The sequence below is a fragment of the Pieris brassicae genome, chromosome 4 (genome assembly GCF_905147105.1).
Source record: "Pieris brassicae chromosome 4, ilPieBrab1.1, whole genome shotgun sequence".
Classification (NCBI taxonomy): Eukaryota; Metazoa; Arthropoda; class Insecta; order Lepidoptera; family Pieridae; genus Pieris; species Pieris brassicae.
This window is the reverse complement of record NC_059668.1, coordinates 769,214-797,040: the sequence shown is the minus strand read 5'-3', so window position 1 is coordinate 797,040 and position 27,827 is coordinate 769,214. Positions and strand designations below refer to the sequence as shown.

The window sequence follows — 27,827 nt, the reverse complement described above, 5'->3', positions numbered from 1 at the left end:
AAATTAATTAAAAAAAAAAAATTGTCTGTGGTAGTCAGCGTAACCTGAATTTAACTTACTACGTTTAAAACAATAATATTACAAGCTGAAATGCTTTGCGTTTGTTATATTAACTAGTAAATAAGCGAAAGTTGTTAATTTGATCTTGTTATATTGCTACAATAAAAATGACTGTGGACGGCGAAGAAAATCCTAGGGACCGTGTGTTCATGGACATTTCTATCGGAGGACTCCCATCGGGTCGTATTGTGTTTGAGTTGTTCAATGATGTGGCGTCAAAGACGTGCGAAAATTTCCGGGCCCTGTGCGCTGGTGACAAAGGAGTTGGAAAAATTACTGGAAAGCCATTGACATATAAGGTTAGAATTTAATGGTATTACTGGTATGCCAATATTTCTACTACTACACTTTTTCCTACATAACTGAAACTTCAGAGAACTAACATACCTAAAAAATATGTGCTATACAAAAACTTTTAACACATTATTAATTTTTATTTGTAATATCTGTAATAATCGTAATTTGCATTAATAATGTAATGTCATGCAATTTTACTTTATCAGGGCATGGTATTTCACCGTGTGGTGAAGGATTTCATGATCCAAGGAGGAGATTTCAGCAATGCCAATGGTACCGGAGGTGAATCAATTTATGGTGGTACCTTTGAAGGTGAGCTATTATATTTAAATTTTATATTATTCATGTGTTGTGTTGTGCATATGTCAGATGTTTTGTCATAATTAACATTGATATCTTAGAAATATCTATATTTAATTTTAAGCATGGGTAGGCATAGAAAATTCGGTCTAAGACAGGCTGGTCTCGTCACAATGTTTTCTTACACTCTTTGAGCAAGTGTTAAATGCACACAGAAAGAGAGTCCATTGGTGCACAACCGGGAATCAAATCTACCTCAGCTATGAGAGTCGCATGCTGAAGTCGCTAGGCTAACACTGCTCACATCACTTAAAATAGTAATTTTAATTTTTCACAAAACCACTCACGTTAGATTTTTTGCAGATTGACTTTAGCTTTGCAAAATTGATTTCTTAATTTCAGATGAAACATTTGAACTGAAGCATGAACGGCCTTTCTTACTGTCTATGGCAAATCGAGGCAAGGACACAAACGGGTCACAGTTCTTTATGTAAGTTTGGATTAATGGGTGAGAAAGATGATTTGTTATATGTTTATGTTACATTTAAAGTAATACATTAATATTTACAGTTAACTTACAATATGTACTACGCCATGACTAATTACTTAGTGTGATGTGTTAAATCAAATGTTCCTGGCTTAGGTTTCAAACAACACCATATTTGTTTAGTTAGTATTGTTAATTGAGTATATGAAGCTTAGTGACTGATAAACGTCATTGATACAGCAAAAACACAAATCCCTAATGACATTTTGGTAGCTTAGTTGCCTTTTTTCCAGTAGTGTATTTGCAGCCTTCACTTCATTGCGATTTGCTATTTCTATATGGTATAGCTCTCAGGTAAACAGATACATCACCTAATATTAGCGGTGTGTTTTAGAAATTTTTTATTTAGAACAAATTCATTCTAAATTTTCTGAATTTATTTTATACACTGTTTATTTCTTCAAGTCAATAATAGAAGGCATCGTTTAAAAAGTATTAACTGTCTACACCGACCATGATGAATCAGGTTTTCTGTTACTTTCATTTAGTGATACATTATCGTTAGTTATTTGTGTTGTTTTAGTTAATAAATGCAGTAATTATAAAGGTTATTACAAATTGTTTGTTGAGAAGGTTCTATTGTATATAATAGCTGCGAGTGGACGCTGCATAGTGTCATGTATGAAATGTACGTTGTGTAAAGGTCGCGGCCGGGGTCCCCGCAGCCCGCTATCATTCTTTGTGTTCTGTGTGTTGTAGTACAACACAGCCAGCGCCGCATCTCGACAAGTGAGTATTTCATTCATGTCTATTACAATAAAAATATGTTGAGACTTATTGACTAATATGTGATATTGTGTATTTAGATTAATTAAAAACTTATTAATAGTGTTACGAGCTAGGGGATCGGATAGAAAATGCCGTGAATTTATTCAAGGGTTTATTTCTTGAAAAATCCATGAGGAATTTATGGGCACAGTTTTATTGCAGAGATGCACTAGTTGCACGCAAAAACACAGTCACTAATTACTCCACTTATGCACACTTTACACAGTACTTTGTCACTTGTATTCACTTTATTCGCACTTTATCGCTTCGGTGTTTCTCTTTTGTTATCGCATTCAAAACTAAGTGACTAGTCGCGTGTCGGCTCGCTTATATATGCCTGGGAATAATTCTAAACAATATTCGAGAACTTTCTAGGCGGGCTTGCTACTGCTTGCTACTCTTTCCCACGTTGCTCCGTCCTTGTCGTACGGCGTTCTAGAGTGCTCAATGTAGTTTCGAGAAAGTTCCGATCTTCTCTCTCTCTCTCTCGTATCATTTCGTCCTTGTCTCACACCTAGAAAGTTTGGTCTAGAATATTCCTTCATCAAAGGGGTTTACCTAGGCCTGAAAACGCCTGTAAACGGGTCTCCTGAAAACTGCACCACTCTACTACACATGTTCTGAAACCGACTGAAAAAAGGTTTCAGCTTCCTGAAAACTAGGGTAACATTATGGAAATTACAATTTTCTAATATGTGATTGACCCTCTCCTGAAACGGTCAGAAATCATATTACAGCCTGCTGAAAAGTTCTCTAAGTAGTGGAAAAATCTAGAAATATGCAGTCGACCCGTCTTCGTAACAATAGTTTATATAACATTCACTTTTGTGGTCCCTCTGCTAGCACCGCTTCACCGGCCTCAGAAATATAATTTTAATCAGCTAAATACTATTGTTAAAGAAAAGAACGTATTGTCATTGGTTTAGTTAAAGAGAAAGGTCCTAATATTAAACTAATTAAATTCTAAACATTTTTATGAAACATATTCTTAAAAATCTTGCTACAAGTGCGCATGCGCAATAGTTATTCATTTGACTCGTTCGGTTGTTTACGAATTGACTCGACCATCTCCCCGTAGCGGGATGGTGGAGTCGGAGGAGGGAGTTGTGCGTATAAAAGAGGTGGTGACACATGCGGATGGGTTTTTTTCTTTGTACAAGTTTGAAGTTATACAGTTCACGTAAAATCAGTGAAGTAAATTATAGTGAATTAAGTCATCATTGAAGTGTTTAATTTCTTACCCTAAGTACTAGATCAACTACCGCTAACACACTGATATATATCTTAACATTATAAACACTTTGCTTGACTGTGTCCATAGAAATCCGTTGATCCGTGTTCATATAAAAACTTCATAATTTTTACTTCGACAACTCATTGCAGCCAACTAGCTCAAGTAGCTGTTTAATCAAAAGTCTACCCTAATAACTAAACAGCGGCCTGAATTATATTCAGCAAGTGTTCAAACAGCTAGGTAAATGACTTGGATCGATGATGTTTCACTACTTGCCTAGCCTGATTGTTAAATTAAATTTAGTCTGCCACTCTCAAACTCGAAACGAAACTCTTCAAACAGTCAATATGGCGACTGCAAAAGACAACTTTGACGGTGTTTTCCGAAGCTTAATAAAAACAACAAATACAATGGAAGAGAGTAATAATGTGAATTTAGCTGTGACTGACTCAAGCAATTAAATTTTCAAAGAAATATTTATGTCAGATGTTTCATTTCATTTATTTCTGGATCAATCCATCGTACGAAGCATTAATCATACAGTTTATTAAATGTAACAAACGCTACGGCTGAATGTTTCAGGCCGCTAGTTAAACGGCACTGATTAGTTAAGAGGTTAGGCTGTTAATTGAACGGCTTATTTAGCTAGTTGGTTGCGACATTTATATTTATTAATAAATAAATATTGCTGCTAAAGATCAAAAGCGCGACTAACTCGTTAACAATGTTCGATTATGATTCCTTTAAATTCAAGGAAATTAATGCAAGTTTAATGCTTATTGACTAGGATACGAGTCTAACTGTAGGAGTGTATTAACTAAATTTAACCATGACTCTCTGTTGTTCCAGTGTGCACGTAGTATTCGGCCACGTAGTGAACGGGGCGACGCTGGTGCGGCAGTTGGAAGGACTTCCCGTGGATCGCAACGCGAGACCTCTTCAGGACATCACCGTTACCAATTGTGGACAGCTTGTGAAACTTAAGGCCGGTAAGGTCATTCACCAACTCCAAAAACTGTTATTAATTTAAATCGTATGTGGTTTTGTTGGAATTGATAATAACGCATAATAATAATAATATCCAACTTAATGAACGGTCTTACCAAGGTCGGTTTATTAGATTTTGAGATTTTTTCTTTTTTAAACGGATCGAAGCTATATTATTATAAACTTTATTTTCCTTAATTATTTTTTTCGTCAAACAGGATAGTTGAAATCATGACGAATGATAATTAAATGTGTTTTAATATTCTAAAATGTAATATCAGGCAAAAAGCGCAAACAGGATAAGGAAAAAGAAAAGGATGAGAGTGACGCCGACTCTGAGAAGTCTCACAAGAAGGAGAAGAAAAAGAAGAAGGACAAAAGGAAGAAACGGTAAGACAAAAGGCACATTTCTGCTTTTTTTTAAAAGTATTATTTGTTATTAAAATCCAATTGAGCAAGTCTTTGTTTTGATTGCAGTTGTTTTTTTTTTATTAACAGTTTAAACCAGTAAAAGTTTTCGCGTGCTTTTACAGCAGCTTTTTAAGAATATGTTCTATACATTGAGTAATGTTTGCGAAAAAATGTTTGTATTAATTTTTGCCTCTTTGATAATATTACAGTTTATTTCTTAAGAGTTCAACGGTTTTCGTGTTTAACGAAAATACCTTTTTACTTATACAGTCGTCTCTCGATAATTTGAAACTTAAGAAGTTATAAAATTCAAATAACCTACAGTTCAAAATAACAAGTGTTTAATCACTATGGGGAGTGGAGATTCAAGTAAATAAGAGTCTTATCAAAATTTGTGATTTAATGTATTAACAAATGTTTTTTTATAATTTTTTATTTCATAAAGAAATATGACTTTTTTTGAGTGAGCGACATCAACGTATCAATGTATATAGAATTTTCGATAGTGTTGAGCTCATTCGTGTCGGTTCTGAGGGCATAGAAGTGTGACCGCAATAACATCGCGAATCATCGAGGTATACAAATTAACGAGTGTCCACTGTATAATTTAATTTAAACGGGAATGTATTTATTTAACTGGAAATGAAACTTTATTAATTAAGTTTACTAACTACGTACTCTCGCAATATATATACAGTTAAATACTTTGTAAGCACACAATACTATACGAAGTTATATAACTTAGTATTATAAGAAGTAGCGAAGAGTCGACCAGTTATTTTCATTATATATAAAATAAATCAACATAAACCACGGTCGAAGTTCATATATACATATCATAATTAAATCTGGAATTGTATAGGAATCTTTTGTATGGCAAACACGGTTTATAATAGTTTACTAAAAACTGTAAAAGATCTACCTACTATTACTGTTGGAAAATAAATATTATTATATTAATGTTGTTTACGTGAAACATTATAATTTATATTAATTTGATAACGTTATAATATATTTTACCTAGCGGGCCCGACAGACGTAGTTCTGTCTTAAAAATGCTGATATGACATTATTTGTTTATTTTTTCTGACGCCTATATAAATAGTTGTGTTGGTATTCCGATATGGGAACAGGCTACATAAAACGGGCCGTATGAATAACGTGGATTTATAGGTGCGCGTGAGGCGAGCACCATATAATATAGCTCCTAGGCTAGGCAGTAGTGAAACAAACAAAAATTTCTTCGAGTATTTAGTATGTATATTAAGTTAAAAGTTTACACCGAAGAAAACAGATTAAATAAAGAAAAGAATTGATAACACGTTAAGAGAAAAGAATGCGTTTAAACAAGAATAAATTAATTATAAATTACAAGGGGAAGTTTGTGATTCGCGCGCACAGGTTTCGCGTTAGATAGTTCGATTCGCACTGTCCGCTGGTCGCGCTGCCACTGGCTGCAGGCTCCACTCACCGCGCCCTTGTCGTCACACATAGTGGTAAAATCTCCGACGCGGTGGTAAAGATTAATGCCACAACAATTAGCGACTGTAATTATTTTTATATGTATTTTATCAATATAATAACTCCGCTCGAAGTATTTTTTTTAAACGATATTCATTTTTCTTTTCATCCTCTTCAAAAGTTGGAATTGTTAAAGCACTATGCGCTAAAAAAATTGCTATCGTAACAAAAGTCATGTGTGTGATGATGTAGTGATAAATTAATATAAGAATTGACTATAATGACTCGTAATGTAATTGTAATTTCTATTCTACCCTTAAGACACATTCGTATTATGTGTGGCAGAATATGCTAACTTGAGATTGTACCACCATAACATGTTTGTACCATTTTCATGCAAAAAAAATATATGTAAACTTTTTAGACATCAGTCTGAGCAGTCTGAGGGTGAGCAAACCTCAGAGCCATCTCATCCGCTGGTCAGCACTACCAAAATTGATCCAAAGGAGATCCCAGATGTGCCCACCAATAGATTCCTGATGAGAGCAACAAGGGATGAAAAGGATAAAGACACCAGGAGAGATAGGGACAGGTGAGTTGCTTTAAAGATTGCTCTCTAAAAACATTTTCCGTAAGTTTATTTAGAGTAACAATGTCTGGAGATTCTCAAGCCTGAGGTAGTGGATTCGGACTCTGCCTGTGTATAAAAGATTTTGTTCCAACTGGGCAAAAGATTATTACTTGTTGGTAAAAAAAAAAACTGCTAAGCCTTGGGCAAATGGCTCACGAGTACACTACTTAGGGAATGCAATCCCGACTCGAGATCGTAAATTCGAGATCCCGCGGGATTAGAAATATCAATCCGGCGGGATCCCGAAATTTTCGGGATCTCGTATAGTGTAAAAAAATAATTCACGTGACTGAATACGATGAAAACTGCATGTTTGCGATAGTGAGGTTAATTAAAATAAAATATTATTTGAAAGAAAACAAAAGCCTTTATCCTCTAATATTACGAACTAAACAACTAACAGTTTTAATTACATGAACATAATCAAAACAAAAGTAGGTATAGCTCAAGGAGATTAAAATTGGTGATTTTGAAAGTAACTTCCAAAAAAAGAGTATCTTCTAATGTGTCTCAAGAGTGCTATCTGCTAACCGGCATCTAATGTCCATTGCAATGTACCCTATGTAATGTACAATGTCGCGTGAAGCGTCCCGAGCTGATGTGTGTAGAATCGCTGACCATTGCAGCCCGATCCCGTCAATCTCGAACGGGATCTCGTCATTATGCTTCGGGATTGATCCCGAAAACTACTTGAACACTACTTGAAGGAAACTATATGATCAGGAAATCCACTGAAAACGCTGGTTCCACATAGTGAGGAGATAAATTGTTTTATAAATCAATATATATGGTCCATTAAACGCAAACGCAACCTTTGAGAGTGTTTGTTGAGTACCAACTCTTTTTTAAATACCGAGGTCGTCGATCTTGGGAAGACTACGACTCGACTGTCTGTCACCGGCGTATTGGATTTGAAATAAGGGAGTTACTTAGAAGTCTTGACTCGCACCCCTAGACTCTATCTATAAAATACATCCATCTTATATCTAGTTTCAAGAGGTGTCAAAGCATTCAGTATGAAGTTTGACGTTTCGACTAATTCGACTAAAGGTTCTTCAAGCGTACCCATTTCTCTGCTATTGGGAGTGTCAACATCACGTTAGCGTGTTTGTGCCTTATTCTATAATTTTTATTATTTTCAGGCCGCGTTATCGAGAGCGCGAACGTCACGCGTACACACGCAGCGGCCGCATCGTTAAGGGGCGTGGCGTGTTTGTAAGTTTCAAACATTTTAATTTTTATTTTATTATGAACGTATTACGTTCTTGGACGTACACTCCAATATTACCAGGAAATTATTTATATAATTTTTTTTTGTATCATTTACATATTTATTACATTAAATCGAGTTATATATTTATTTGTAATTTTGCATCGGAACTTTTTGTTGTCCTATGTGTATATAACTGGGCGGTGACGTACTAGAAGCCCATATGCTACGCTTTTAATATCTCAAAATGTTGTATGTATATTTGGTAACGCAATAATCAAATTATTATTTTATAATGGTGGATTCTTCTACGTTTTTATCCTTATTCAATTATTTAAGAGTTTAAAGGCATTAAAAGCGAGCGACACTCATTCATGAGGTCGTAGATTCGATCCCCGGCTGTGCACCAATAGACTTTCTATGCGCGTATAACATTCGCTCGAATGGTGAAGAAAATTACTGTGAGGAAATCCAAAATGTCGTCAGAGACAGAAATCAGGCCCAGACCTAAGATGGTTGTAGCGCCACTGGATTTTTTTAAAGCCATGAAAAACCTTTACCAGTAGACATATCTGTATAATATGAATAAAAGAATGCTAAATGACAAAGATTGGAAGAAAGGCGATTTATAGTTTTGTCTCTCTCTAATGTACAGCGATACCGCACGCCGTCTCGCTCTCGCTCGCGATCTCGTTCGGTGACGCCGCCGCATTGGAGGCAGGCGCAACGGAGAATCGTCAAACTTGCTGATGTGGAGGTAATGTTAATGGAAATTTTATTTAAGAAAAGACGCATTTTTTAAAATAAAACGCGTAGAAATATTTATATTTTTTTTAATGCGATTTACATACACACAACCACCATATTTTATTGTCTTTATTATATTCATAAATCAGTCCTAAGATCACCGAACTAAAGTATTCATTAAAAGTATAATTTAAAGTCGAGTCAAGTATAATTTAAAGTCGTTTACTAAATTAAAAGAGTGGAATAAGTAAGATTTAGTTATAAATGAATAATCGTGAAACGTTGTTTTACCATACCAGCTCAACTCCTACAGAATGTTCCCCCTAGGACGGACGTCAAATAGCCTGAAATATCAATTAAAAAACCCTACTGTTTTTGTCGTAGCCGAGATAATTTCAAATATGTATCAAAATACATTTATTTAAAAATAGGTTTCCCCGTAGATAAATGTACGTACTAAAATCCCCCAGGACATCATGACTCCCCCCTAAATTTGGAGGGGGGGGGATCGCTCCCGAGACCGGTCGCATTATTTCACTTTCAGTCTACCCTCAAATATTTATGAAATCCATCTATATCTATATCTTTTCAGCGTATTGAACATGAACGTGTTCAGGAGAATTTAAAGAAGCCGGTAGTCAAACACTCGCAGAGTAAGTTTATCATCTCGGCCTGAACTGGTTCAACTTAATTTGAATCGTAATACTGTTTTCAACTTTGATTTGTATTTTTATAGTTTCACTAACTTCAGTCATTGAAAATTCACCTAATTTACTAAAAAGTATATTTAATAAGTGTCCAATAACAATTACAGTTCCTATTAAGAGGAAGACACTGTTCTTGTGTTCAATTTTTTCCACTTAAACTGAAGTTAATTAGACAGACCTTACTAACTTGAACGGTTTTGTTATATTCTCTTCTCAAAAGAATTACATTTAATTAATATCTATTTATTATAGGGGTAACTAATACACCGCCCAGACAACGGGAGAAGGAGGAAGGAGAGTGTGACACGACATTGGGTAAGTTACCAGCTGCCGGTGGGGTCCTTCGGGTCCTTCAGAAAAGACTCTTTCTTAAACCGCCTAAAGTATCGCCATACCCGCGAGTCCATGGGTATCACTTATCATCAGGTGGAGCCTTCTGCCAATTTGTTTTAATTTTAAATAAAATCGTTACTTATTTGTACAAGTTCTAACATAGTATTGGTTGTTAATATTTGTAGTATTAATATAGAATAAATGCTTACCTAGTCAATTAAACAGCTCTTAAGTAAAACACTCACAACAAAATAAATTTATTTTTTTACTTATCCAATTAATTAGACAGACCTGACTATCTTCCTTTAAATAGCTGCTGTATACGCATGATCTGGCCATACATTGCCAAATGTATTTTTATAACATTCTCGTACAACACGTATGTATACGTACATTAAGTTACGTATACATACGTAAATTACGTATATGGGAATATATTCACGTATAACACGGTCGTCCATGACACAGCTACATCCTTTATTTTTATGATCCCATTTTTGTTACATTCTTATTTAATTTTGTGAGACATTTTCATGCACTGGATATAAAATATACATAGATAATAATAATAATAATAAACTCCTGTTTGCTCCTTTACAATTTAAATATTTTTGAAACGACAACTTGCGTTACTGACACGTTCGGTATGAACATTTACTTAAAGAATTAGCGACAACCAGTCCAACAGTCCATGGTACATGACGCCATGAGGAGCAAATGCTCCGCGAAAGAGTCGGAAAAGCTTTTTTTTATTTGTAATTTTTTTTTATTGCTTAAGATAAGAGTATGTTTCTATATAATTCATTTATTATATATAGTATATATATTTATAAACAGTATATAAGTAACAAAAATATAATTACGTATGTGTAGCGTCAGGCCCCGACATTGTTAAGTTAACAAACACAAAGTTTTCTCCCAATCACTTGATTTATTCCAATTCTAATTTCAGTCTCTTAATTTAATACGATTTTAATAAACAAATTCAATAGGTAAATATTTCAAAGGCTACTCGGTTATTACGTAACGTGTGCACCGGGCAATGGTCGATGAGCGACTGCCCTAATTGTGCGCGCGCGCTGCTTTATATAGGTTTTGTAGTGGGGATCGAGTGACACATCGTACGATCGTTCGACTAATCGCCCGTTGCACGTTGTTTTACAAAACACTGATAGTGGCGCCATCAGTTTTACAAAACATTGATAGTGGCGCCATCAGTTTTACAAAACATTGATAGTGGCGCCATCAGTTTTACAAAACACTGATAGTGGCGCCATCAGTTTTACAAAACATTGATAGTGGCGCCATCAGTTTTACAAAACACTGATAGTGGCGCCATCAGTTTTACAAAACATTGATAGTGGCGCCATCAGTTTTACAAAACACTGATAGTGGCGCCATCAGTTTTACAAAACATTGATAGTGGCGCCATCAGTTTTACAAAACACTGATAGTGGCGCCATCAGTTTTACAAAACATTGATAGTGGCGCCATCAGTTTTACAAAACACTGATAGTGGCGCCATCAGTTTTACAAAACATTGATAGTGGCGCCATCAGTTTTACAAAACACTGATAGTGGCGCCATCATATGCATAGTTATATAATATTATAGTTTGTGTTTATGTCATGTGATCAATTTTATTAGGGGCAGATAATTTTTCCAACTTTGTTGGTCTCTTCCTACTTAAATTATTATAAAAATTCAAATGTCTATATTATTGGACAGTTTGTTTAGCTAATAAATGCGTTGTTTTAATAACCGTAAACTAAATATATAAAATCTCAAGAAACTGTTGAAGTGTTCGCGAAAAAATAGATTTTATTTAGATTTTTAATTATAATTAACCATATTTAATGTTTGTAGAGCAATCTCGGGATGGAAGAGTCGACTACAACGCACTGGACTTCGAAGAAGATGTGGACCAGGAAGGTATGCTTTTTAATTTTTTGATCAATACTTTTTCAAATTCACAAAAAAAAAACATTAAAACTATGATATGACCTTTAAAAATAAGACGTATAAATAGCATTTTATGTCGTAATTGCAGTTTAAATAAGTGATTAAATCTTCATTAATACCTGATTGAAATGCGATTCATAGATTTGTATGTTTTAACAGAGGAAGGCGAAATCCCATCAAAACGTATTGAGCAGAAACGCCTCGCGGAAAATCGGGCCGAGATACTGGCTAGGGCCCTTGGAGTCAACCCCAAACACGATCAGCTCAGGTAAAACTTCCTTTCGAACTTAGATTTCAGCTTTATAAATATTTAATATTTATTTTTTTAAATTGCCCGATTTATAGTATTGTCTTTTGTTACACATTAAGAAAACACTTTTTAAACGGTTTGAAGCTATGTATCGCCGTGACCACGCACGCTGTTAAAGCACGCGAAAAATTTAAATTTAAAATTATGTAAATAATTATAAGTTTATAATAATAATACATAACGGCAAAATAATATTATTCAACATAAACACATTCCAGTTATTTAAACATATCTTCTATTCATTATCTATCTATCCCTTTCTCTCAAATTTTGTTTGTGATGAAAGGGACAACTAGCAATGAAATATATTTGCTTGTAGCTATAGTAACTATTTATCCTAAACATTCATTTATTCGTAAAATTGAATACGATTCACGTAGATTTTTTGCTTCCGAACCGCATAATTTTAAAAGACTGATATATCAAAGTATTAAGTGATCATAAATTTCCAGGGACATGAAAGACACACGTGACTTCCGTCGTCGCGAAGGTATATCGTCTGCTGTCGTTCAAGCAGCCCCCAAGCTCTCGTCAGCTGTGGCTCCTATGGGGTCTGAGAGCCAGAATAAGGGTGAATACGACCCTTTTACGCTCCTTAGGAGCACGTTTTCAAGGAACAAAGAACAAGTGTAAGTTTTTTTCTACGTAAACTTGTACCTTTTCTGTAAATCCATTTATAATTGTGTTATTTCCATATATTCTCAAGTAATGGCAGCGGCTAAGTCCTAAACCTCGGCTTACGTTAACAATTTTGAAGCAGCATACCCTGTTCAACGCAATCGAATGCTTGACTCGTGTCAAAAGGGCTTAACAAGTTTTAGATCTGAATTTGGCATAAATTATTTACTTGATTTCGACAGCAATACTATTTTACTTGCTATGTATATTTTCATATTTACGCCTAAATTTTATTTTCCAGCAAACGTTAAAGATTGTTCGATTCTGATTCCATTTTCAGGGCAAAAAAAGAGGTTGTAGAAAACCGACGTGAAGTAACTAAAGATAAAGAAAGAGAGAAATATCGCAACGAGAGAAACGATCAACCTGATCTTAGAGAAAGTCTGAAAAAGCGTGAGAACCGGGTTGATAGAAATGATAAAGAGGATTCAATTAAAGATGACAGACACAAGCGGACCGACAAAAACAAGGTCAACGAAGAGAAAAACGAAAGATACAGAGCTAAAACCAAATCACCCGAACTTAGTCCTAGAACTTTGGATCGATTTGAGAAAACTAAAAGGGATGATAAATCACACGATCGAGAATCTAAACGCCAACGCGATGTAGAGAGAAGGTCTCAGGATAATACACCAGATAGACCCAAATCTCGTGAATCTAAAGATAGAAAGCGCGATAAATCTAAAGACAGATCTAAAGAGAGACATGATAGGTCACGGGATAAATATGACAGGTCTAAAGACAGACGTGGATCCAAGGAAAGACGTGACAGGTCCAAAGACAGACGTGATAGATCCAAAGATATCGATAAATCTAAGGATAGACCGAAGCGCAATAGATCGGAGAGAGATTCGAAGGACAAAGAGCTGCCGATTAATGAGTTTGATATTGAGGCAAGGTTAGTATTAGACTAGCAATTTGCACGGACTAGTGATAGGACCGCGTTGCCATGGTTACAATGACGTTAGTCCAGTTCTGGTTTCGTGAATGTTTAGTAGCTAATATTGAGTTATTTAGCCAAGGAAAATAGTTTAATGTAATAAAAAACTTTTATAGTTAGTATCGAGATTTAGCGGGAACTATTACTCCCGTACGTGACATTTGACGTACAAGTCATCCTTCGTGATTATAACCGATTAAACAATACTTATCCGGAGCTGGGATATATTCAGTAGTCTGCTGATGAATTTTAAATAAAGCATTGTTAAGTGTCATACTTAACCCACTTTGCTGGAAGTCTTTCTTTTACTAAGCATTTTTTTATTTATTTTTTGTTACATATATGTTGTCATACTTTTTGGATAAAAGAGTTTCTATCATATACAGTAAATAGAGTATTATATATGATGTGGTAAAATTTAATAAATAAATAAATACTTTGCTATATGGGTGAAATTGGTAAAAGATTTAGGAAGTCTGACTTCCTTACGTCAAAAATGAATTGGATTTTGGCATACAAAAGTCGCGCTAAGCCTCTTCTCTAAATCTCTTCTGAGTACTTTTTCTTTATTGCCTGGAAGAGATCGCTTGATCCTCCCTTTACTCTCATTATTGATGTGTCATCATATTACTGATTTTATTGAGTCTTCATTGTAGCATGACTTATTCCACTGGCTATGTGACCCAAAAAGTGTCTTCCGAAATGAGAATCTTCCAGTGCTCCCTGTCCAGTGCCAACTAACGCCAATTGCAGCCTTTCAGCTGCAGCAGCCCCACTGTTCTTAACCAGCGGTAGCTAGGCCGACCTACTGGTCTCCAAACAACTAGGCCTGCTCAGGCTCCATCACCGCCAGATGGAGACTTACTTAAGTTTTAGTAGGTAGACGTACTCTAACGTACTAACGTACGTAACGGATTTTAAGAAAACTACAATTCAATACTACAAAATTAAGTCTAGGAAAGTCGTCTCTGGGTACAGATAATTTTGATAAAGTGGGGAGGGTAGTTTAAATTTTTGTTCATTAATTTAATTAAGTTAAGCGTGCTCTTTGAACCCTGAAATCCTTCAATGCAATGGCTCTACAACTATATAGAGTCAAGTGGGAGATCAATCCACTACGCCACCTCGCGATACTGTTACCGTTGGATAGTTAGAACGCACACAGATTCTTAAATGTTTAATAAGCTATTTGATTAATTACGAAAGATTCTCTATTTTAAAGAAAAAAACAATATAAGTTTAGAGCTATTGATTTATTAAGTAAATTATTTCAATAATCTATAATAATAATAAATAATATGATATGTTTATTCATTTTAAGTACAATTTTATTACAATGTGTAAGATTTGGGAACTCTTTTAAGTAAAAAAATATACCTGTGTCAGAGTTTCCAGCTAACAAACTTAGTTATACATTCCTTAAAATATTGAATTTATATATATAATTTAGTTAAATTTGTTATGTTCGCTTTGAAGTACGAACCGAAGTTTTACAATGCGGAAACTTTCAGTTCGAAATATCCTCTAATTCGTTCGAAATTGATTCAATCGTTCGATTGAACGAGTCGAACGAACCAGATCTTTTTGTAAATGGCTCAGAATTAATTCACATCTTTCAGATCGAACGATACATGCATGGTCACAAGCACTATCTATGCTGCATACAATTGAATATTTAGTAAAAAAATAAATAATACGATTTAAATTTGGTGTTAAAATATAAATTTAAATGCAAAATTTATTTAAAAGTCTCAAATTCATTTGCTAGAGATAATTAGCCTAGATTTTCTAGTATGTTCCCTTTTAGTTAAGGATTTGGCTTGATTTAAATAAAAAACAATTATTTATTTATTAATTAACTCGAAACAATTGTTTCGTTGGATACTGGAACTATGATCCCTGAGTTATACGGGAAGGTTCTATGTTTTAGATATAATATATATATATATATATAATGTTTAGAAAAACAAAGTCACCGCAACGCGAGCGCAAGGTTTCTTCATCTGATGGAAAGGAGAAAGATGAGCAAGAGAAGAAAAAGGTATGTTTGGACAAATGGCTGAAATTATTGTCAATTGTCATAAATAATGTTCAGTGCTTGCGTAAAGAAGACAAAATTATTAGTAATAATAATAGTAAGCAATGGCGCTACAACCTTTTTAGGTCTGGGCCTCAGATGTCTGTATCTCTTTCATGATATTTTTTTAATCGAATAGGCAAGTAGGTGATCAGCCTTCTGTGCCTGACGCACACCGTCGACTTTTTGGGTCTAAGGCAAGCCGGTCTCCTTACGATGTTTTTCTTCGCCGTTCGAGCTAATGTTAAATGCGCACATAGAAAATCCATTAGTGCACAGCCGAGATAGAACCTACGACCTCAGGGATGAGAGTCGCACGCTGAAACCACTAGGCCAACAATGCTCTTCAACATTATTAGTACCGAGAGAAATGTAATAAAAATGTATCGCTAATTTAAGTAATTTTTTTAAGCGTAAAAACAAAGTTCGGCGGGCCAGATTATGTATTATTTTATTTATTCCACACGATTTTTCATAAGAAAAGAAAAAGTTTACGACCTTTGTTCAAAGACGCAGTGAAAACACATCGGAAACATTATTAAATTTTCTACTTGAATAGTCTTATTAAACGAAAGTTCATTCACTAAAAAGCTCTTGAAAAAAAAACGTTTTTTTTTATATTTGAAGAACTTTGAAGACTCGTGTGGATTAAGGCCGTCTTTAGATTAAATACAGATAGTAAATCTAAAGAAAAAACTTTTTTACCGGATTGAAGCTATGTATATTGTTACGAGCTAGGGGATCGGATAGAAAATGCTGTAGATTTTTTCAAAGGTTTATTTCTTGATAAATCAATGAGGAATTTATGGGCACAAATTAATTGCAGAGATGCACTAATAACACACAAAAACACAATCACTAATTACTTCACTTATGCACACTTCACACTGTACTTTATCGCTTCGGTGTTTCTCTCTTGTTATCGCATTCAAAACTAAAGTAGTCGCGTTTCGGCTCGCTTATATATCCCTGGGAATAATTCTAAACGATATTCGAGACCTTTCTAGGCGGGCTTGCTACTGAGTAGCGATTGCACAATTCTAGAACGTCCGCACTCTTTGTCTCTTTCGCACGTTGCTCCGTCCTTGTCGTACGGCGTTCTAGAGTGCTCATTCTAGTTTCGAGAAAGTTCTGATCTTTTCTCTCTCTCTCTCGTATCATTTCGTCCTTGTCTCACACCTAGAAAGTTCGATCTAGAATATTCCTTCATCAAAGGGGTATACCTAGGCCTGAAAACGCCTGAAAACGGGTCTCCTGAAAACTGCACCAATCGACTACACATGTTCTGAAACTGACTGAAAAAAGGTTTCAGCTTCCTGAAAACTAGGGTAACATTATGGAAATTACAATTTTCTAATATGTGATTGACCCTCTCCTGAAACGGTCAGAAATCATATTACAGCCTGCTGAAAAGTTCTCTGGTGGAGTCTGGAAAGTGGAAAAATCTAAAAACATTGCAGTCGACCCGTCTTCGTAACAATATTATAAACTTATAATAATTTTACATAATTTTGCATTTCTCCCGACATTGTGCGTCACGGTGACTGAAAACAAAAGGTGTTGAATGTGAAACCATATCACAGCTGTAGCGAAAGTTGTGTTATCTGTATATCTGACTAAAAGATTACGGGTTTTTGCAGAAATGATTCACGGCGTCCTCTATTTTCGTGGATTGTTTTTGTTGGGGTTTTTCATAGCTTCAATCCGTTAAACAAGAGTTTTCTTTGAATGTGTAGAAGCTATGTTAACAACAGACAATACTAGATGGTAAATCTGTTTTCAGGAAGAGGAAAGAAATGAAGCTCGGAAGGAATTGATGGAGATTGTTCGTTTGATCAAGTCGAGGCAACGCGATCGTGAGAATAAAGCTGCTGGTGAGTCATTATTTTATTTATTTATTCGCCATTAAATAATCGGTGGGTTTGTGGTGACACGTAGATGGCGCTACTAAAGTCGTCGCATTTTAAACTGAGTAGACCGGCGATAAATGTAACTGACCTCGTTATCGATACTTAACTACGTGCGCATGCGCACTCTGACTCCTGATTGGTCGTTACGCGTAAGGGTTGTTGTTTTTCTATAAATATAAAAGATTTTGTTATGACACTCGACATTTCGGTACGCAATACACAACATCTTCTAAAGTGTTTTGAAGATATTAAATGGCGATATTTATCTTACAAATTGAGAGCTTTTATTTTCCGATAGCGAAAAATTATTACTATTAATACCCGTTATCAATATATCTCTCCATAAGACCTGTGAGCGAGCGAGACAGACACACAGGAAAATCAACCGTTGAAGTGGTTTGCTAAGTTTTGATCGTTGTATAGCTCACGAAGGCAATATAAAATAAAATAAATAGTGACGCTACCAAAGCTAAATATTGCTTTTAGGTCTCAGATGTCTGTATCTGTTGCATTATAAAAGTAATAAGCAAGTAGGTGATCAGCCACCTTAGACCCAAACCAAACCTCAAGATGTTTCCTATACCGTTCGAGCGATGTGTGTGTGATGTGTGTTAACCAGCTGGCTGCGAGTAGTAGTATCCGCACTTATAAATCGATTCTTTTTCTATTCGATGAAGTTTCAAGTACCTCTTAATTAAACTACATAAGGAGTACATTTATTGTATTAATTAATTTTTATAATCACGCCTTTTCCCGAAGGGGTAGGTTAGACCACGAATCTCTTGCTAGGGTCCTGATATTCCTCTCTCGCTTCATCCGCTTTCATGACCTTCGTTTTCATACTCCTCGATTATGGGTATTTTTTTACTTGGCTCTTCTATAGTACTTTTGATTTGGTCCAAGTATTTACGACGAGGCCTACCCATCCCGATCTTGTCATCCAAAATATGGCGATGGCTGGCCATGCGTCATACTCGTGAACGGTTGCTACTTGTGGTATGCGCTGATGGATGAAATGTATGCGGTTGATGTTAGTTGTTACATGATGCGTATCGTTCCCACTATAATATAAGTACGTGCGTATACGTATACGTTCTATTTCACCCTGTCTCCTGCTGATAGAGGACAAAATATCTTTGTTTTTGCTATTTTATTCGCTTTTAGTCGCTGGCATGTTCGAGCGCGGAACAATAATAGATGCTGTATTTATTAGATATCTTGATAATGCTATGTCCAATACTTTTGTAACATACTTCAGTTACCATCGACCAATTGTCACAGTTAAACCGTCCTCAGAGGCAACATCGAATATAAATATTACCGAAGTCACTGATTAAACGAATTATAAGTAGTCACGATTTGAAATAAATTCGTAAATTTTTGTATTTAATGAAAATAAATGTTTATTCAATATATAGTCATCGATATCTGGAGAAAAAATCGTAATATTTTATTTTATCATTATGACATATTTAGTTCCTATCACAATATGCTCTTTTCTGCATATTACCTTTAATAATGTCGATGTTTCACATGTGCCAGGCGTCCCGTGACGGCTCATATTTTTTTAAAATTAATAATTACTTAAGATCTCATGTGTGTAATGATTGCAGCTCCTAACAAACGTTGTTTAAAACAAAAATCTTGGCGATTAAAAATAGTTGCGAAGAGACTATCGTCACTGTAGAATGATTACCTCGTATGTCAAAAAAATCTTTATTTCGTATTCTTAGACTCTCATCATATCATTTAACTGGTATAATAAAGTAAGGACTTATTTATGTTATTAATAATAATATCCCTTTTACCATCCAAAACTATGAACAAAAGCACAATAATATTATAACGAACATTGACGAAATGAAACATTTTTTTTGTTTCCTGTAATGTTTGGTTTACTGGACAGACGAGGTTTATCATTCTACAGCGACGATATTGCCTCTTCTTCTCGTCCGTTCTAGGCCATTGATTTGAGCATTTAATATGTACTTAGTACTCTTACTGTTGTCATCACAGCGTAAAGACAATTTGAGAGAGAGACGAAAGAGTTGTAAAACCAGAAATACAGATTTGTTTGTCTTAACTGTCTCTGATATTTCAGAGGCGAAAAAGAAGAAACGTCCAGATTCCAGTTCGTCGTCGTCCGAAGGCGAGCGTTCGAAGCGACGTCGCACTCCAGACAGAGACAGAAGACGCAGTCGCAGTAGGTGAGAGAAGGATGCAAATAGTTTTTGCTGTCTGGGAAAAATAGTAAATAATGGGACATCATAAATAAATTTTGAAAAAAATGATGATCTGGGAACACTGGGTATGAAATACCTGTGTATCATGTGGATCCTGTCTCTTCCATAATGAACTTATTAGTAAATTCCATAACAATTTTTTTTTTGCATTACATTTTTATAACTTTTTACAACACGCGTAAGTGCATGAGTGAGTTCGTAAGACGGTTAAACCGTTTTTAAAGTGAAAATTTATTTAGCCGTCGATGAAACTACAAAGGGACAGACATAAGATTTAACGTGGGAAAAAATGACATGGGAAGCATTATGTATGGGCGGATATTAAACGGCCTATTTAATTTATAATATAAAAATAACATAATAAGTAGCTACTTTTATGAATTTCTAGTAAAAGAAATGTGTGTGTGTGTCAGCTACGACGCACGATTGGAGTTTACTCCTTACGAACGATAATTATGATATATATCGAATAGAAAAAAAGGGTAAATGAACGCATCTGCTAAAATGATAAGAGAAACAAACATATATCTGTAATTATTCGGATTATTTATATTACTTCAATAAAGCGTATTACATAAAGTATGTTACAAAACAATATAAATAATAATAATATTGTTACGAGCTAGGGGATCGGATAGAAAATGCCGTAGATTTCTTCAAAGGTTTATTTCTTGATAAATCAATGAGGAATTTATGGGCACAAATTAATTGCAGAGATGCACTAATAACACACACAAACACAGTCACTAATTACTTCACTTATACACACTTCACACAGTACTTTATCACTTTATTCGCACTTTATCGCTTCGGTGTTTCTCTCTTGTTATCGCTTTCAAAACTAAAGGCGACTAGTCGCGTTTCGGCTCGCTTATATATCCCTGGGAATAATTCTAAACAATATTCGAGAACTTTCTAGGCGGGCTTGCTACTGAGTAGCGATTGCACAATTCTAGAACGTCCGCACTCTTTGTCTCTTTCGCACATTGCTCCGTCCTTGTCGTACGGCGTTCTAGAGTGCTCAGTCTAGCTTCGAGAAAGTTCTGATCTTCTCTCTCTCTCTCTCGTATCATTTCGTCTTGTCTCACACCTAGAAAGTTTGGTCTAGAATATTCCTTCATCAAAGGGTTATACCTAGGCCTGAAAACGGGTCTCCTGAAAACTGCACCACTCGACTACACATGTTCTGAAACAGACTGAAAAAAGGTTTCAGCTTCCTGAAAACTAGGGTAACATTATGGAAATTACAATTTTCTAATATGTGATTGACCCTCTCCTGAAACGGTCAGAAATCATATTACAGCCTGCTGAAAAGTTCTCTAACTAGTGGAAAAATCTAGAAACATGCAGTCGACCCGTCTTCGTAACAATAATAACAATAATAATTGTGTTCAATTTATACAAATCCAATTTTAGAGAGAGAATGAGTTCAATCCTACAGAGATATATGTTTGTCTCTTTCTACGTAACGCCTCAACTTTTCGTGTTACACTTGATTTTACTCCTCATAAAATTTCCGTACCGGGCCTTATAACTCAAATCGTTTCTTAAGGAGTAAACTCCAAAAAAAAAATCTTTTTTTATTACATGAAATAGTGCTACACCCCACATGGGGGCAATTCGATTGTTAACGTTGATTCGAAATTGTATTAAAATTATTTGGAATATGATAAAACCTACGGTTTAAGAATTAAGTGGACAAGTTAACTTTTACTGGACGAAATAGTGAAGTTTCATACATTTTTAAATTGATTACTAGGTCTCGCCGCAGCGCCTCCCGTTCCCGTCGCCGCTCGCTTTCCCCTCGGCGCAGGCGCAGACGCTCTTCAGATTAAGTAACTAAATAGCTTAGCAAACCAATTCCACGAGAAATAGAGATATTTAGTTTTCTTAGACTTTAGGCTTGACGATGTAATTTCCGTTTTTATACAATCTGTATTCTAGCTCGTCACTCAAAATCTACTTTCAAGAACTGTGAAACCATTTTTATTTATAACTTGACGTTGACATAGCTCAAGAAGTGACTTGAGATTGGTTTACGGTAGTAGTCTGTTTCTAAATACAAGGGGAACGATTTTATTGCAAAAAACAATGAACTTCTTAGTATTGATTAAACGAAATATTTCTTCAGTAAATATTGATTGGTTTTGGCATGGTTAATTATTATAACAAGATCAGTATCTCTTTAACTTCCAATAATGAGAGAACTACATCGATCTTGTAAGCAAAAGGTCGGAATGGGTATCGCTATCGTTATTGGAAATTTAAAAGTACCATAAAGCATATATTTCGAGGATATCTTTAAGGTTTAAGATTCAAAGACAATTTTACGAACTCTACCTTCTGTCAAATGGCATTTGACAGATGGAAGAGTCGATATTTTGATTTCTCTAGTTCTCTAGAAATTCTGTAGTTTCTTTTTTTTTAAAGTAATATTTGATTTTACTGCTTCCTATATTGAATATTTGGTCTCCGGTTAAAAGTATACAATTATGTTGAGACACAAATTCTTGAATAAATTTTATGTATGAATTTGTGTTTTATTATTTCGAAATACTTATCTGTGCTTTATTTATACCCTCAAGCCCCTAAAATCAGGGCCTCATGGGATACTTATGATAATATGTTGGAAATATAGTGACATGAGAACTTAATAAGGCGCCAGACCATATGCATGTTTTTTTTTTTAAATATAATAGCAGGCAAACGGGCACCAACAACAGGCTCACCTGATGATAAGTGATACCGCCGCCCATGGACACTCAGATTGCCAGAAGGCTCGCAAGTGCGTTGCCGGCCTTTCAAGAATTGGTACGCTCTTTTCTTGAAGGACCCTAAGTCGAATTGGTTCGGAAATACTTCAGTGGGCAGCTGGTTCCACGTAGTGGTGGTGCGCGGCAAAAACTGCTTTAAAAACGCTCAGTTGTGGAACGACGGAGGTCGAGGTGATACGGATGGTATTTTGTATTTTGCCTTGACGTCCGATAATGAAACTCAGCTGCGGGTATTAGACCGAACAACTCTTCTGAACACTCCCCATGGTAAATGCGGTAGAAGATGCAGAGGGACCCAACATCTTTACGCAACGTCAAGGGATCAAGCCGCACGGAAAGTGATTGGTCGTCGACGATTCGAACCGCTCTTCATTGAATACGGTCAAGTGGAAGGAGCTGGTACTGGGGAGCTCCCGCCCAGAGGTGAGAACAGTATTCCATGTGGGGCCGAATTTGCGCTTTATAGAGTTGCAAGCGGTGGCCCGGAGTGAAGTACCGTCTCGCCTTGCTGAGCACACCAAGCTTTTTGGAGGCTAATTTAGCCTTCCCTTCCAAATGACCGCGAAACTGGATGTTATTCGATATATCAACACCCAATATTCCGATGTTAGCTGAGGCTTTAAGGAGAGTAATACTTTCTCCGGATAAAAAGGCCCCAAAGAGGCCCACATAACCAATCTGGATGACGCAATCACCGTAGCAAATAATAATAGTCAAAAACACATTAGAGTAAAAAAACACGTTGACCGAGGATCCTCTAGTACTTCGTTACTCACAGTGAGCTTCCGTCCTGCCCTTCAGGCTATTGACCACCCCGTCTGTTTAGTTATAGTTGAGTGTACCGAGCCAGTGGCTCAAAGTTGTTTTACATTTGTGGTATGTTAGATTATGCACGCTAAGGGTTTTATTTAAACTACAAGATATAGGCTGAGCGATTATTGTATTGATTACGTGCAAAGACAGTCTTGCAAATTGCGTAGCTAATTATATTATGGTGGGTCCTTTTTTGGGGTGTGTCTTGTGGAGAGGTTGCGTGTTGTTTGCAAGACTTGTACAACTCTTTAGTAGGAAAACATTTTTTTAGTAACATTATTTTTCTAGTGCTAGAACTTTAGTTTTCGCACAACCACCCCACACTGTGATACAATTGGTAATAATAGATTGAACTTATGTTTTGTACACGGTATATATGATGTTTGGTTTCGCTACATGCTCTAAATTGCAAAAAACTGCGTATCCTTTTTATAACTGCATCAAAATGAGCGTACCAGTTTAGGTTTTGGTCAAAAATTACATCAAAAGTATTCAATTTGTCTAACCTTGAGCAGCGTGTCACAGCCGCAGTCTTTATTACAATAGCAATTCAGTTTGTGTAGTTTAATGTTAAGATTAGAGGGGTGTTGTAAGGTTGTTGTTGGAGGGGGTTTGGGGGGTTGTAATGAAGTTAGTTTAAGATGGGTTAATGATTAGCTGACTGTTGGTTAAGTTATGAGTTAATTTTAAAAAGATCAGCTTCCGAGTTTTTGTAAGTTTCCTCCCATGTTTCATTATAGAAATTTAGTTCCATGTCATCAGCATAACAAGTAATGATGCCTTTATTGATTTTGGTATTACACATGTCATTGACATATACCAGGAACAACGTTGGGCCTAAAACCGAGCCCTGAGGGACGCCGAAAGGAATCGGGTTTTCATTCACGTTACTCATTAAGTTACCTAGCTTAACTCTTTGAGACCTATCTGTCAGATAGCTGGTCAAGAGGTTGAGAAAGACTCCTCTAATGCCAATATTAACCAGGCGCTTAATCAGAGTTGAAACACAAACAGTATCAAATGCCTTTTTGAGATCGATAAATAGTGTAAGACACTTTTGTTTCCGGTCAAGATGTTCTACAAGGTAATTTATAAGGGCTAGTACTGCAATTTGACTTAAAACCAAATTGTGTTGGTGAGAGGAGATTGTATTTATTAAGGTAGGATATTATAAGAAGAGAGAGTGACTTAAAGTGACTAGCAAGTGCCTCTGCCTTGACCCACCCAACCATAATATTCAACATCATTATAAAGAATTGCAGACGCTTTTGGGTTTCTAAGAGAATTAATATATTGTCAAAATTACTTTGGTTGATTAACTAAATTTAATGAGATGGTATGTAAATATTTAAAGTTACCTAGCTTTGCGAATGTCGTTTTTAATGATTGAACTAAGACGTTTAAATTCTAAACACGCGTTATTATCATTAAGAATTTTCCGCTGCCAATCGAGCTGCGCTAAGTTCTTAATTTAGTAATTATTTCATTACTAAATTATACAGGTAGACCCTTTGGTTAGTTAATTTTCGATTGTTTCTAGGAAAACATTGATCAAAAAGCTATTAAAATGTTCCACCGCTACATCAACATCATCAATAGTAAGTAATTCTCTCCGGTCTACGTCTGTTAGAATATAAAATAACGACAAAAAAAATTACCTAATTGAAGTTCCATTCAGTTATGTTGAGTAATATTCGATGGTTCACGGGTTTGCGCAGGTTGGAAGAAACTGTAATTAAGAGTTACTTTCAAGGGTTGATGATGAATCTCAATTCGGGACAACATCGCCTGAATCTACCGCTACCACATTTACTCTGCTGTAACTCGACCCTTCACCGGTAAGGACTGTATCTAATCTTATTCATTAATCCCTCCCGTTCTTATTCAATATTATATTGAACTGAATTAAGCCCAATTCAGCAAGAAAACAGTTAAAATTCATTATACAACTTTCACTACAGCTATAAAAATTGAAATCTAATATCAAAATCTTTTTACTTTTACTTTATTCATTCATTAATTTTTCTGAAGTGAACAGTGGTTTATAGACAACACATGTATACATACTGTCCCAGAAAGTTAAATAAAAAAAATCAATGGCGCTACAACCTTTTTAGGTCTGGGCCTCAGATTTCTATATCTGTTTCATGAACATTTGTTAAACTAAAAGGCAAGTAGGTGATCAGCCTTCTGTGCCTGACGCACGCCGTCGACTTTTGGGTCTAAGGCAAGCCGGTTTCCTCGCGATGTTTTCCTTCACCGTTCGAGCCAATGTAAAATGCGCATGTAGAAAGAAAATCCATTGGTGCACAGCTGGGGATCGAACCTAACCTCAGGGATGAGAGTCGCACGCCGAAGCCACTACGCCAACACTGCTCTAAAATCCATAAAATTTAACGTAGCCTAAATATCTTCGTCGTTGTTTTCATATTCTGGTAACCACGTCAAATGTAAGGGTGCTTATGACAAAAGCATAACACTCCAGGACTCCCACGGTCTCTGCGAATAACAGAGCAGTCACTATCACCAATGACTTCAGCATACAGAACTATCCAGATTTATTTATGTTATAGCGACGAATTGGACACCGATAAGAGCTATAAGGTTCGTTCTAAATGTTAGTAATTTCGTTTTAGGCCTCTCACGTTGTGATAATTGGCAACCAGACTTGATTTTTCATTCTTATTATATGGTGTATTAATTACGGGACTAAAATAAGACTGATCTTTTGGTTTGCCACGAAAATTTCTTTTAAAAGACTTGACGCATATTTTTTCTGCCCAGCTCTCTTACGCCATAACTATGCTGCCAAACTTGGAAAGAGCTCATCAATTTTAAAAGATGCGTAGTTTCCAGTCCTGTTCATCTTTTGTCCCATATTTTAAATAAAACAAATGGTAACAACTAATTTTCTCTGAAGCCTCAAGCCTCAAGCCTCCCCGCCCGGGCAGTACCTCGCACAAGATATGAAGTGCTTAATCGTCGACGATTGGCCGGTAGTTTTACCTCCGTGCAGCTTTCATGATTACAGGAATTCGTTAATCTCTGCATGTTGTTAAGTGATTCTTCATGTATCTTAGGAGCTGCTGGCTTGGGCAACTCTTTCACTTTATCGAAGGGTGAGGTATGAATGATTGGAACCGTTAATGTATTTGTGCGTTTGTGCTTCCGATTTTTCTTGGTTGGAATTGGATGCACTTGTCTCGCTTTGTTTATTTTATTTATTCAATTACTAGTATTATTCTATTTGAATCAGTTAATATCGGCTGGCTGGCAACTCCAGGTACGAATGATCTGTCCTCTATGATCTTCAATCGATTATTGAATACTTCGAATGAGTTGTTTAGGAGCCTCGACATAGACAATTTCCTCTATCATTACTCGCAATTCGGGACCCGAAAGAGACGGCAATGTTACTAGTTCTCGATGGCGTTGCTGGTTAAAAATGACGTTATCAGTAGAAGCATTACGCGGGTAGGACATATTTAAATTGTCTACGTTATCGTTGCTCTTACATATTGCACATTTCCAAGAATTCTTCTAGTACCCTCCAGTCTGATCAGTGCATTGTTAACACATCTAATGTGATACTATCGTTGGCAAACATTACATTTTAATGATTGGTTTTGACCAACTATTATATCGTTGCACTCATAACAATTCAAATTTCTATACCCTTTATGTAAATATCACAAATTATGTAGGTAGATTATATTAACAATATTGTATTGATCCAAAAGTGGGTAGACTCGGTTCCAAGAATTTTATTATTTATTCGTTACTTCAGAGATTCTCTAATTCAGATTTAATAACATTCAATTGTGCAATTTTACAATACATTAATATGCAGTATAACTTAAAAATTAATTGTACCCATATACGTGTACCCAGCAATTCAAAAATGTCAAATAGATCTCACGACTAAATCCTTAATTGATTTTCAATAACACTTAGGATACAGTTTTTGAGTATATCACTAGATGACACTACAATGTTCAAGAATTTGTGGCTAATTGTTTTGAATTACTGTTTTACCGACACTCACCAAAGTTAATATTTTTCCATTTACTCACGAATTTTGTAGAAATACAATATTATTACGCTGTAGATAACTAATTAGCACTCATTTAATGTGTGGCAACCAATTATCTTACAGAAAATGACCCAAAATAAGGTTTTTTGTTTTACACAGATGTCGAACGTTTTACACTTCAAAGCACTTAGATGATTTTCTTTTGAGCGGATAACACTTTCGGACACAGCATCTCGTACGATAGGTAACATAAATGTACTTTAAACTATAAATCTCAAGTAAACAGATTTTTTAAACGATATGCGGACTCCATATTGTTGTGACTTTGTTGCGCCTGACGCCATGTAAAGATGAGCACTGTGCTTTAATATGGATGAGGTTGCAAAGATATTGT

The 27,827-nt window shown here is 35.6% G+C and overlaps 1 protein-coding gene across 2 annotated transcripts; it reads left to right on the top strand.

Moving 5' to 3' along the window:
* Positions 1-10: 10 nt before the first annotated feature.
* On the top strand, positions 11-22,335 carry LOC123708084 (peptidyl-prolyl cis-trans isomerase G). 2 transcript variants are annotated; one of them, XM_045658577.1, is made up of 19 exons: positions 11-359; positions 564-669; positions 1,060-1,147; positions 1,904-1,933; positions 4,056-4,195; positions 4,475-4,583; positions 6,490-6,657; positions 7,839-7,911; positions 8,562-8,663; positions 9,246-9,306; positions 9,613-9,675; positions 11,560-11,625; positions 11,815-11,923; positions 12,418-12,594; positions 12,924-13,541; positions 15,546-15,624; positions 17,444-17,534; positions 19,672-19,777; positions 21,573-22,335. In XM_045658577.1, exons 1-19 carry the CDS (start codon positions 168-170, stop codon positions 21,646-21,648), a joined length of 2,454 nt encoding a protein of 817 aa, XP_045514533.1. In that variant the 5' UTR covers positions 11-167; the 3' UTR covers positions 21,649-22,335. The 2 variants fall into 2 exon arrangements, with proteins under 2 accessions (XP_045514533.1, XP_045514534.1); XM_045658578.1 differs by lacking the exon at positions 1,904-1,933.
* Positions 22,336-27,827: the final 5,492 nt, after the last annotated feature.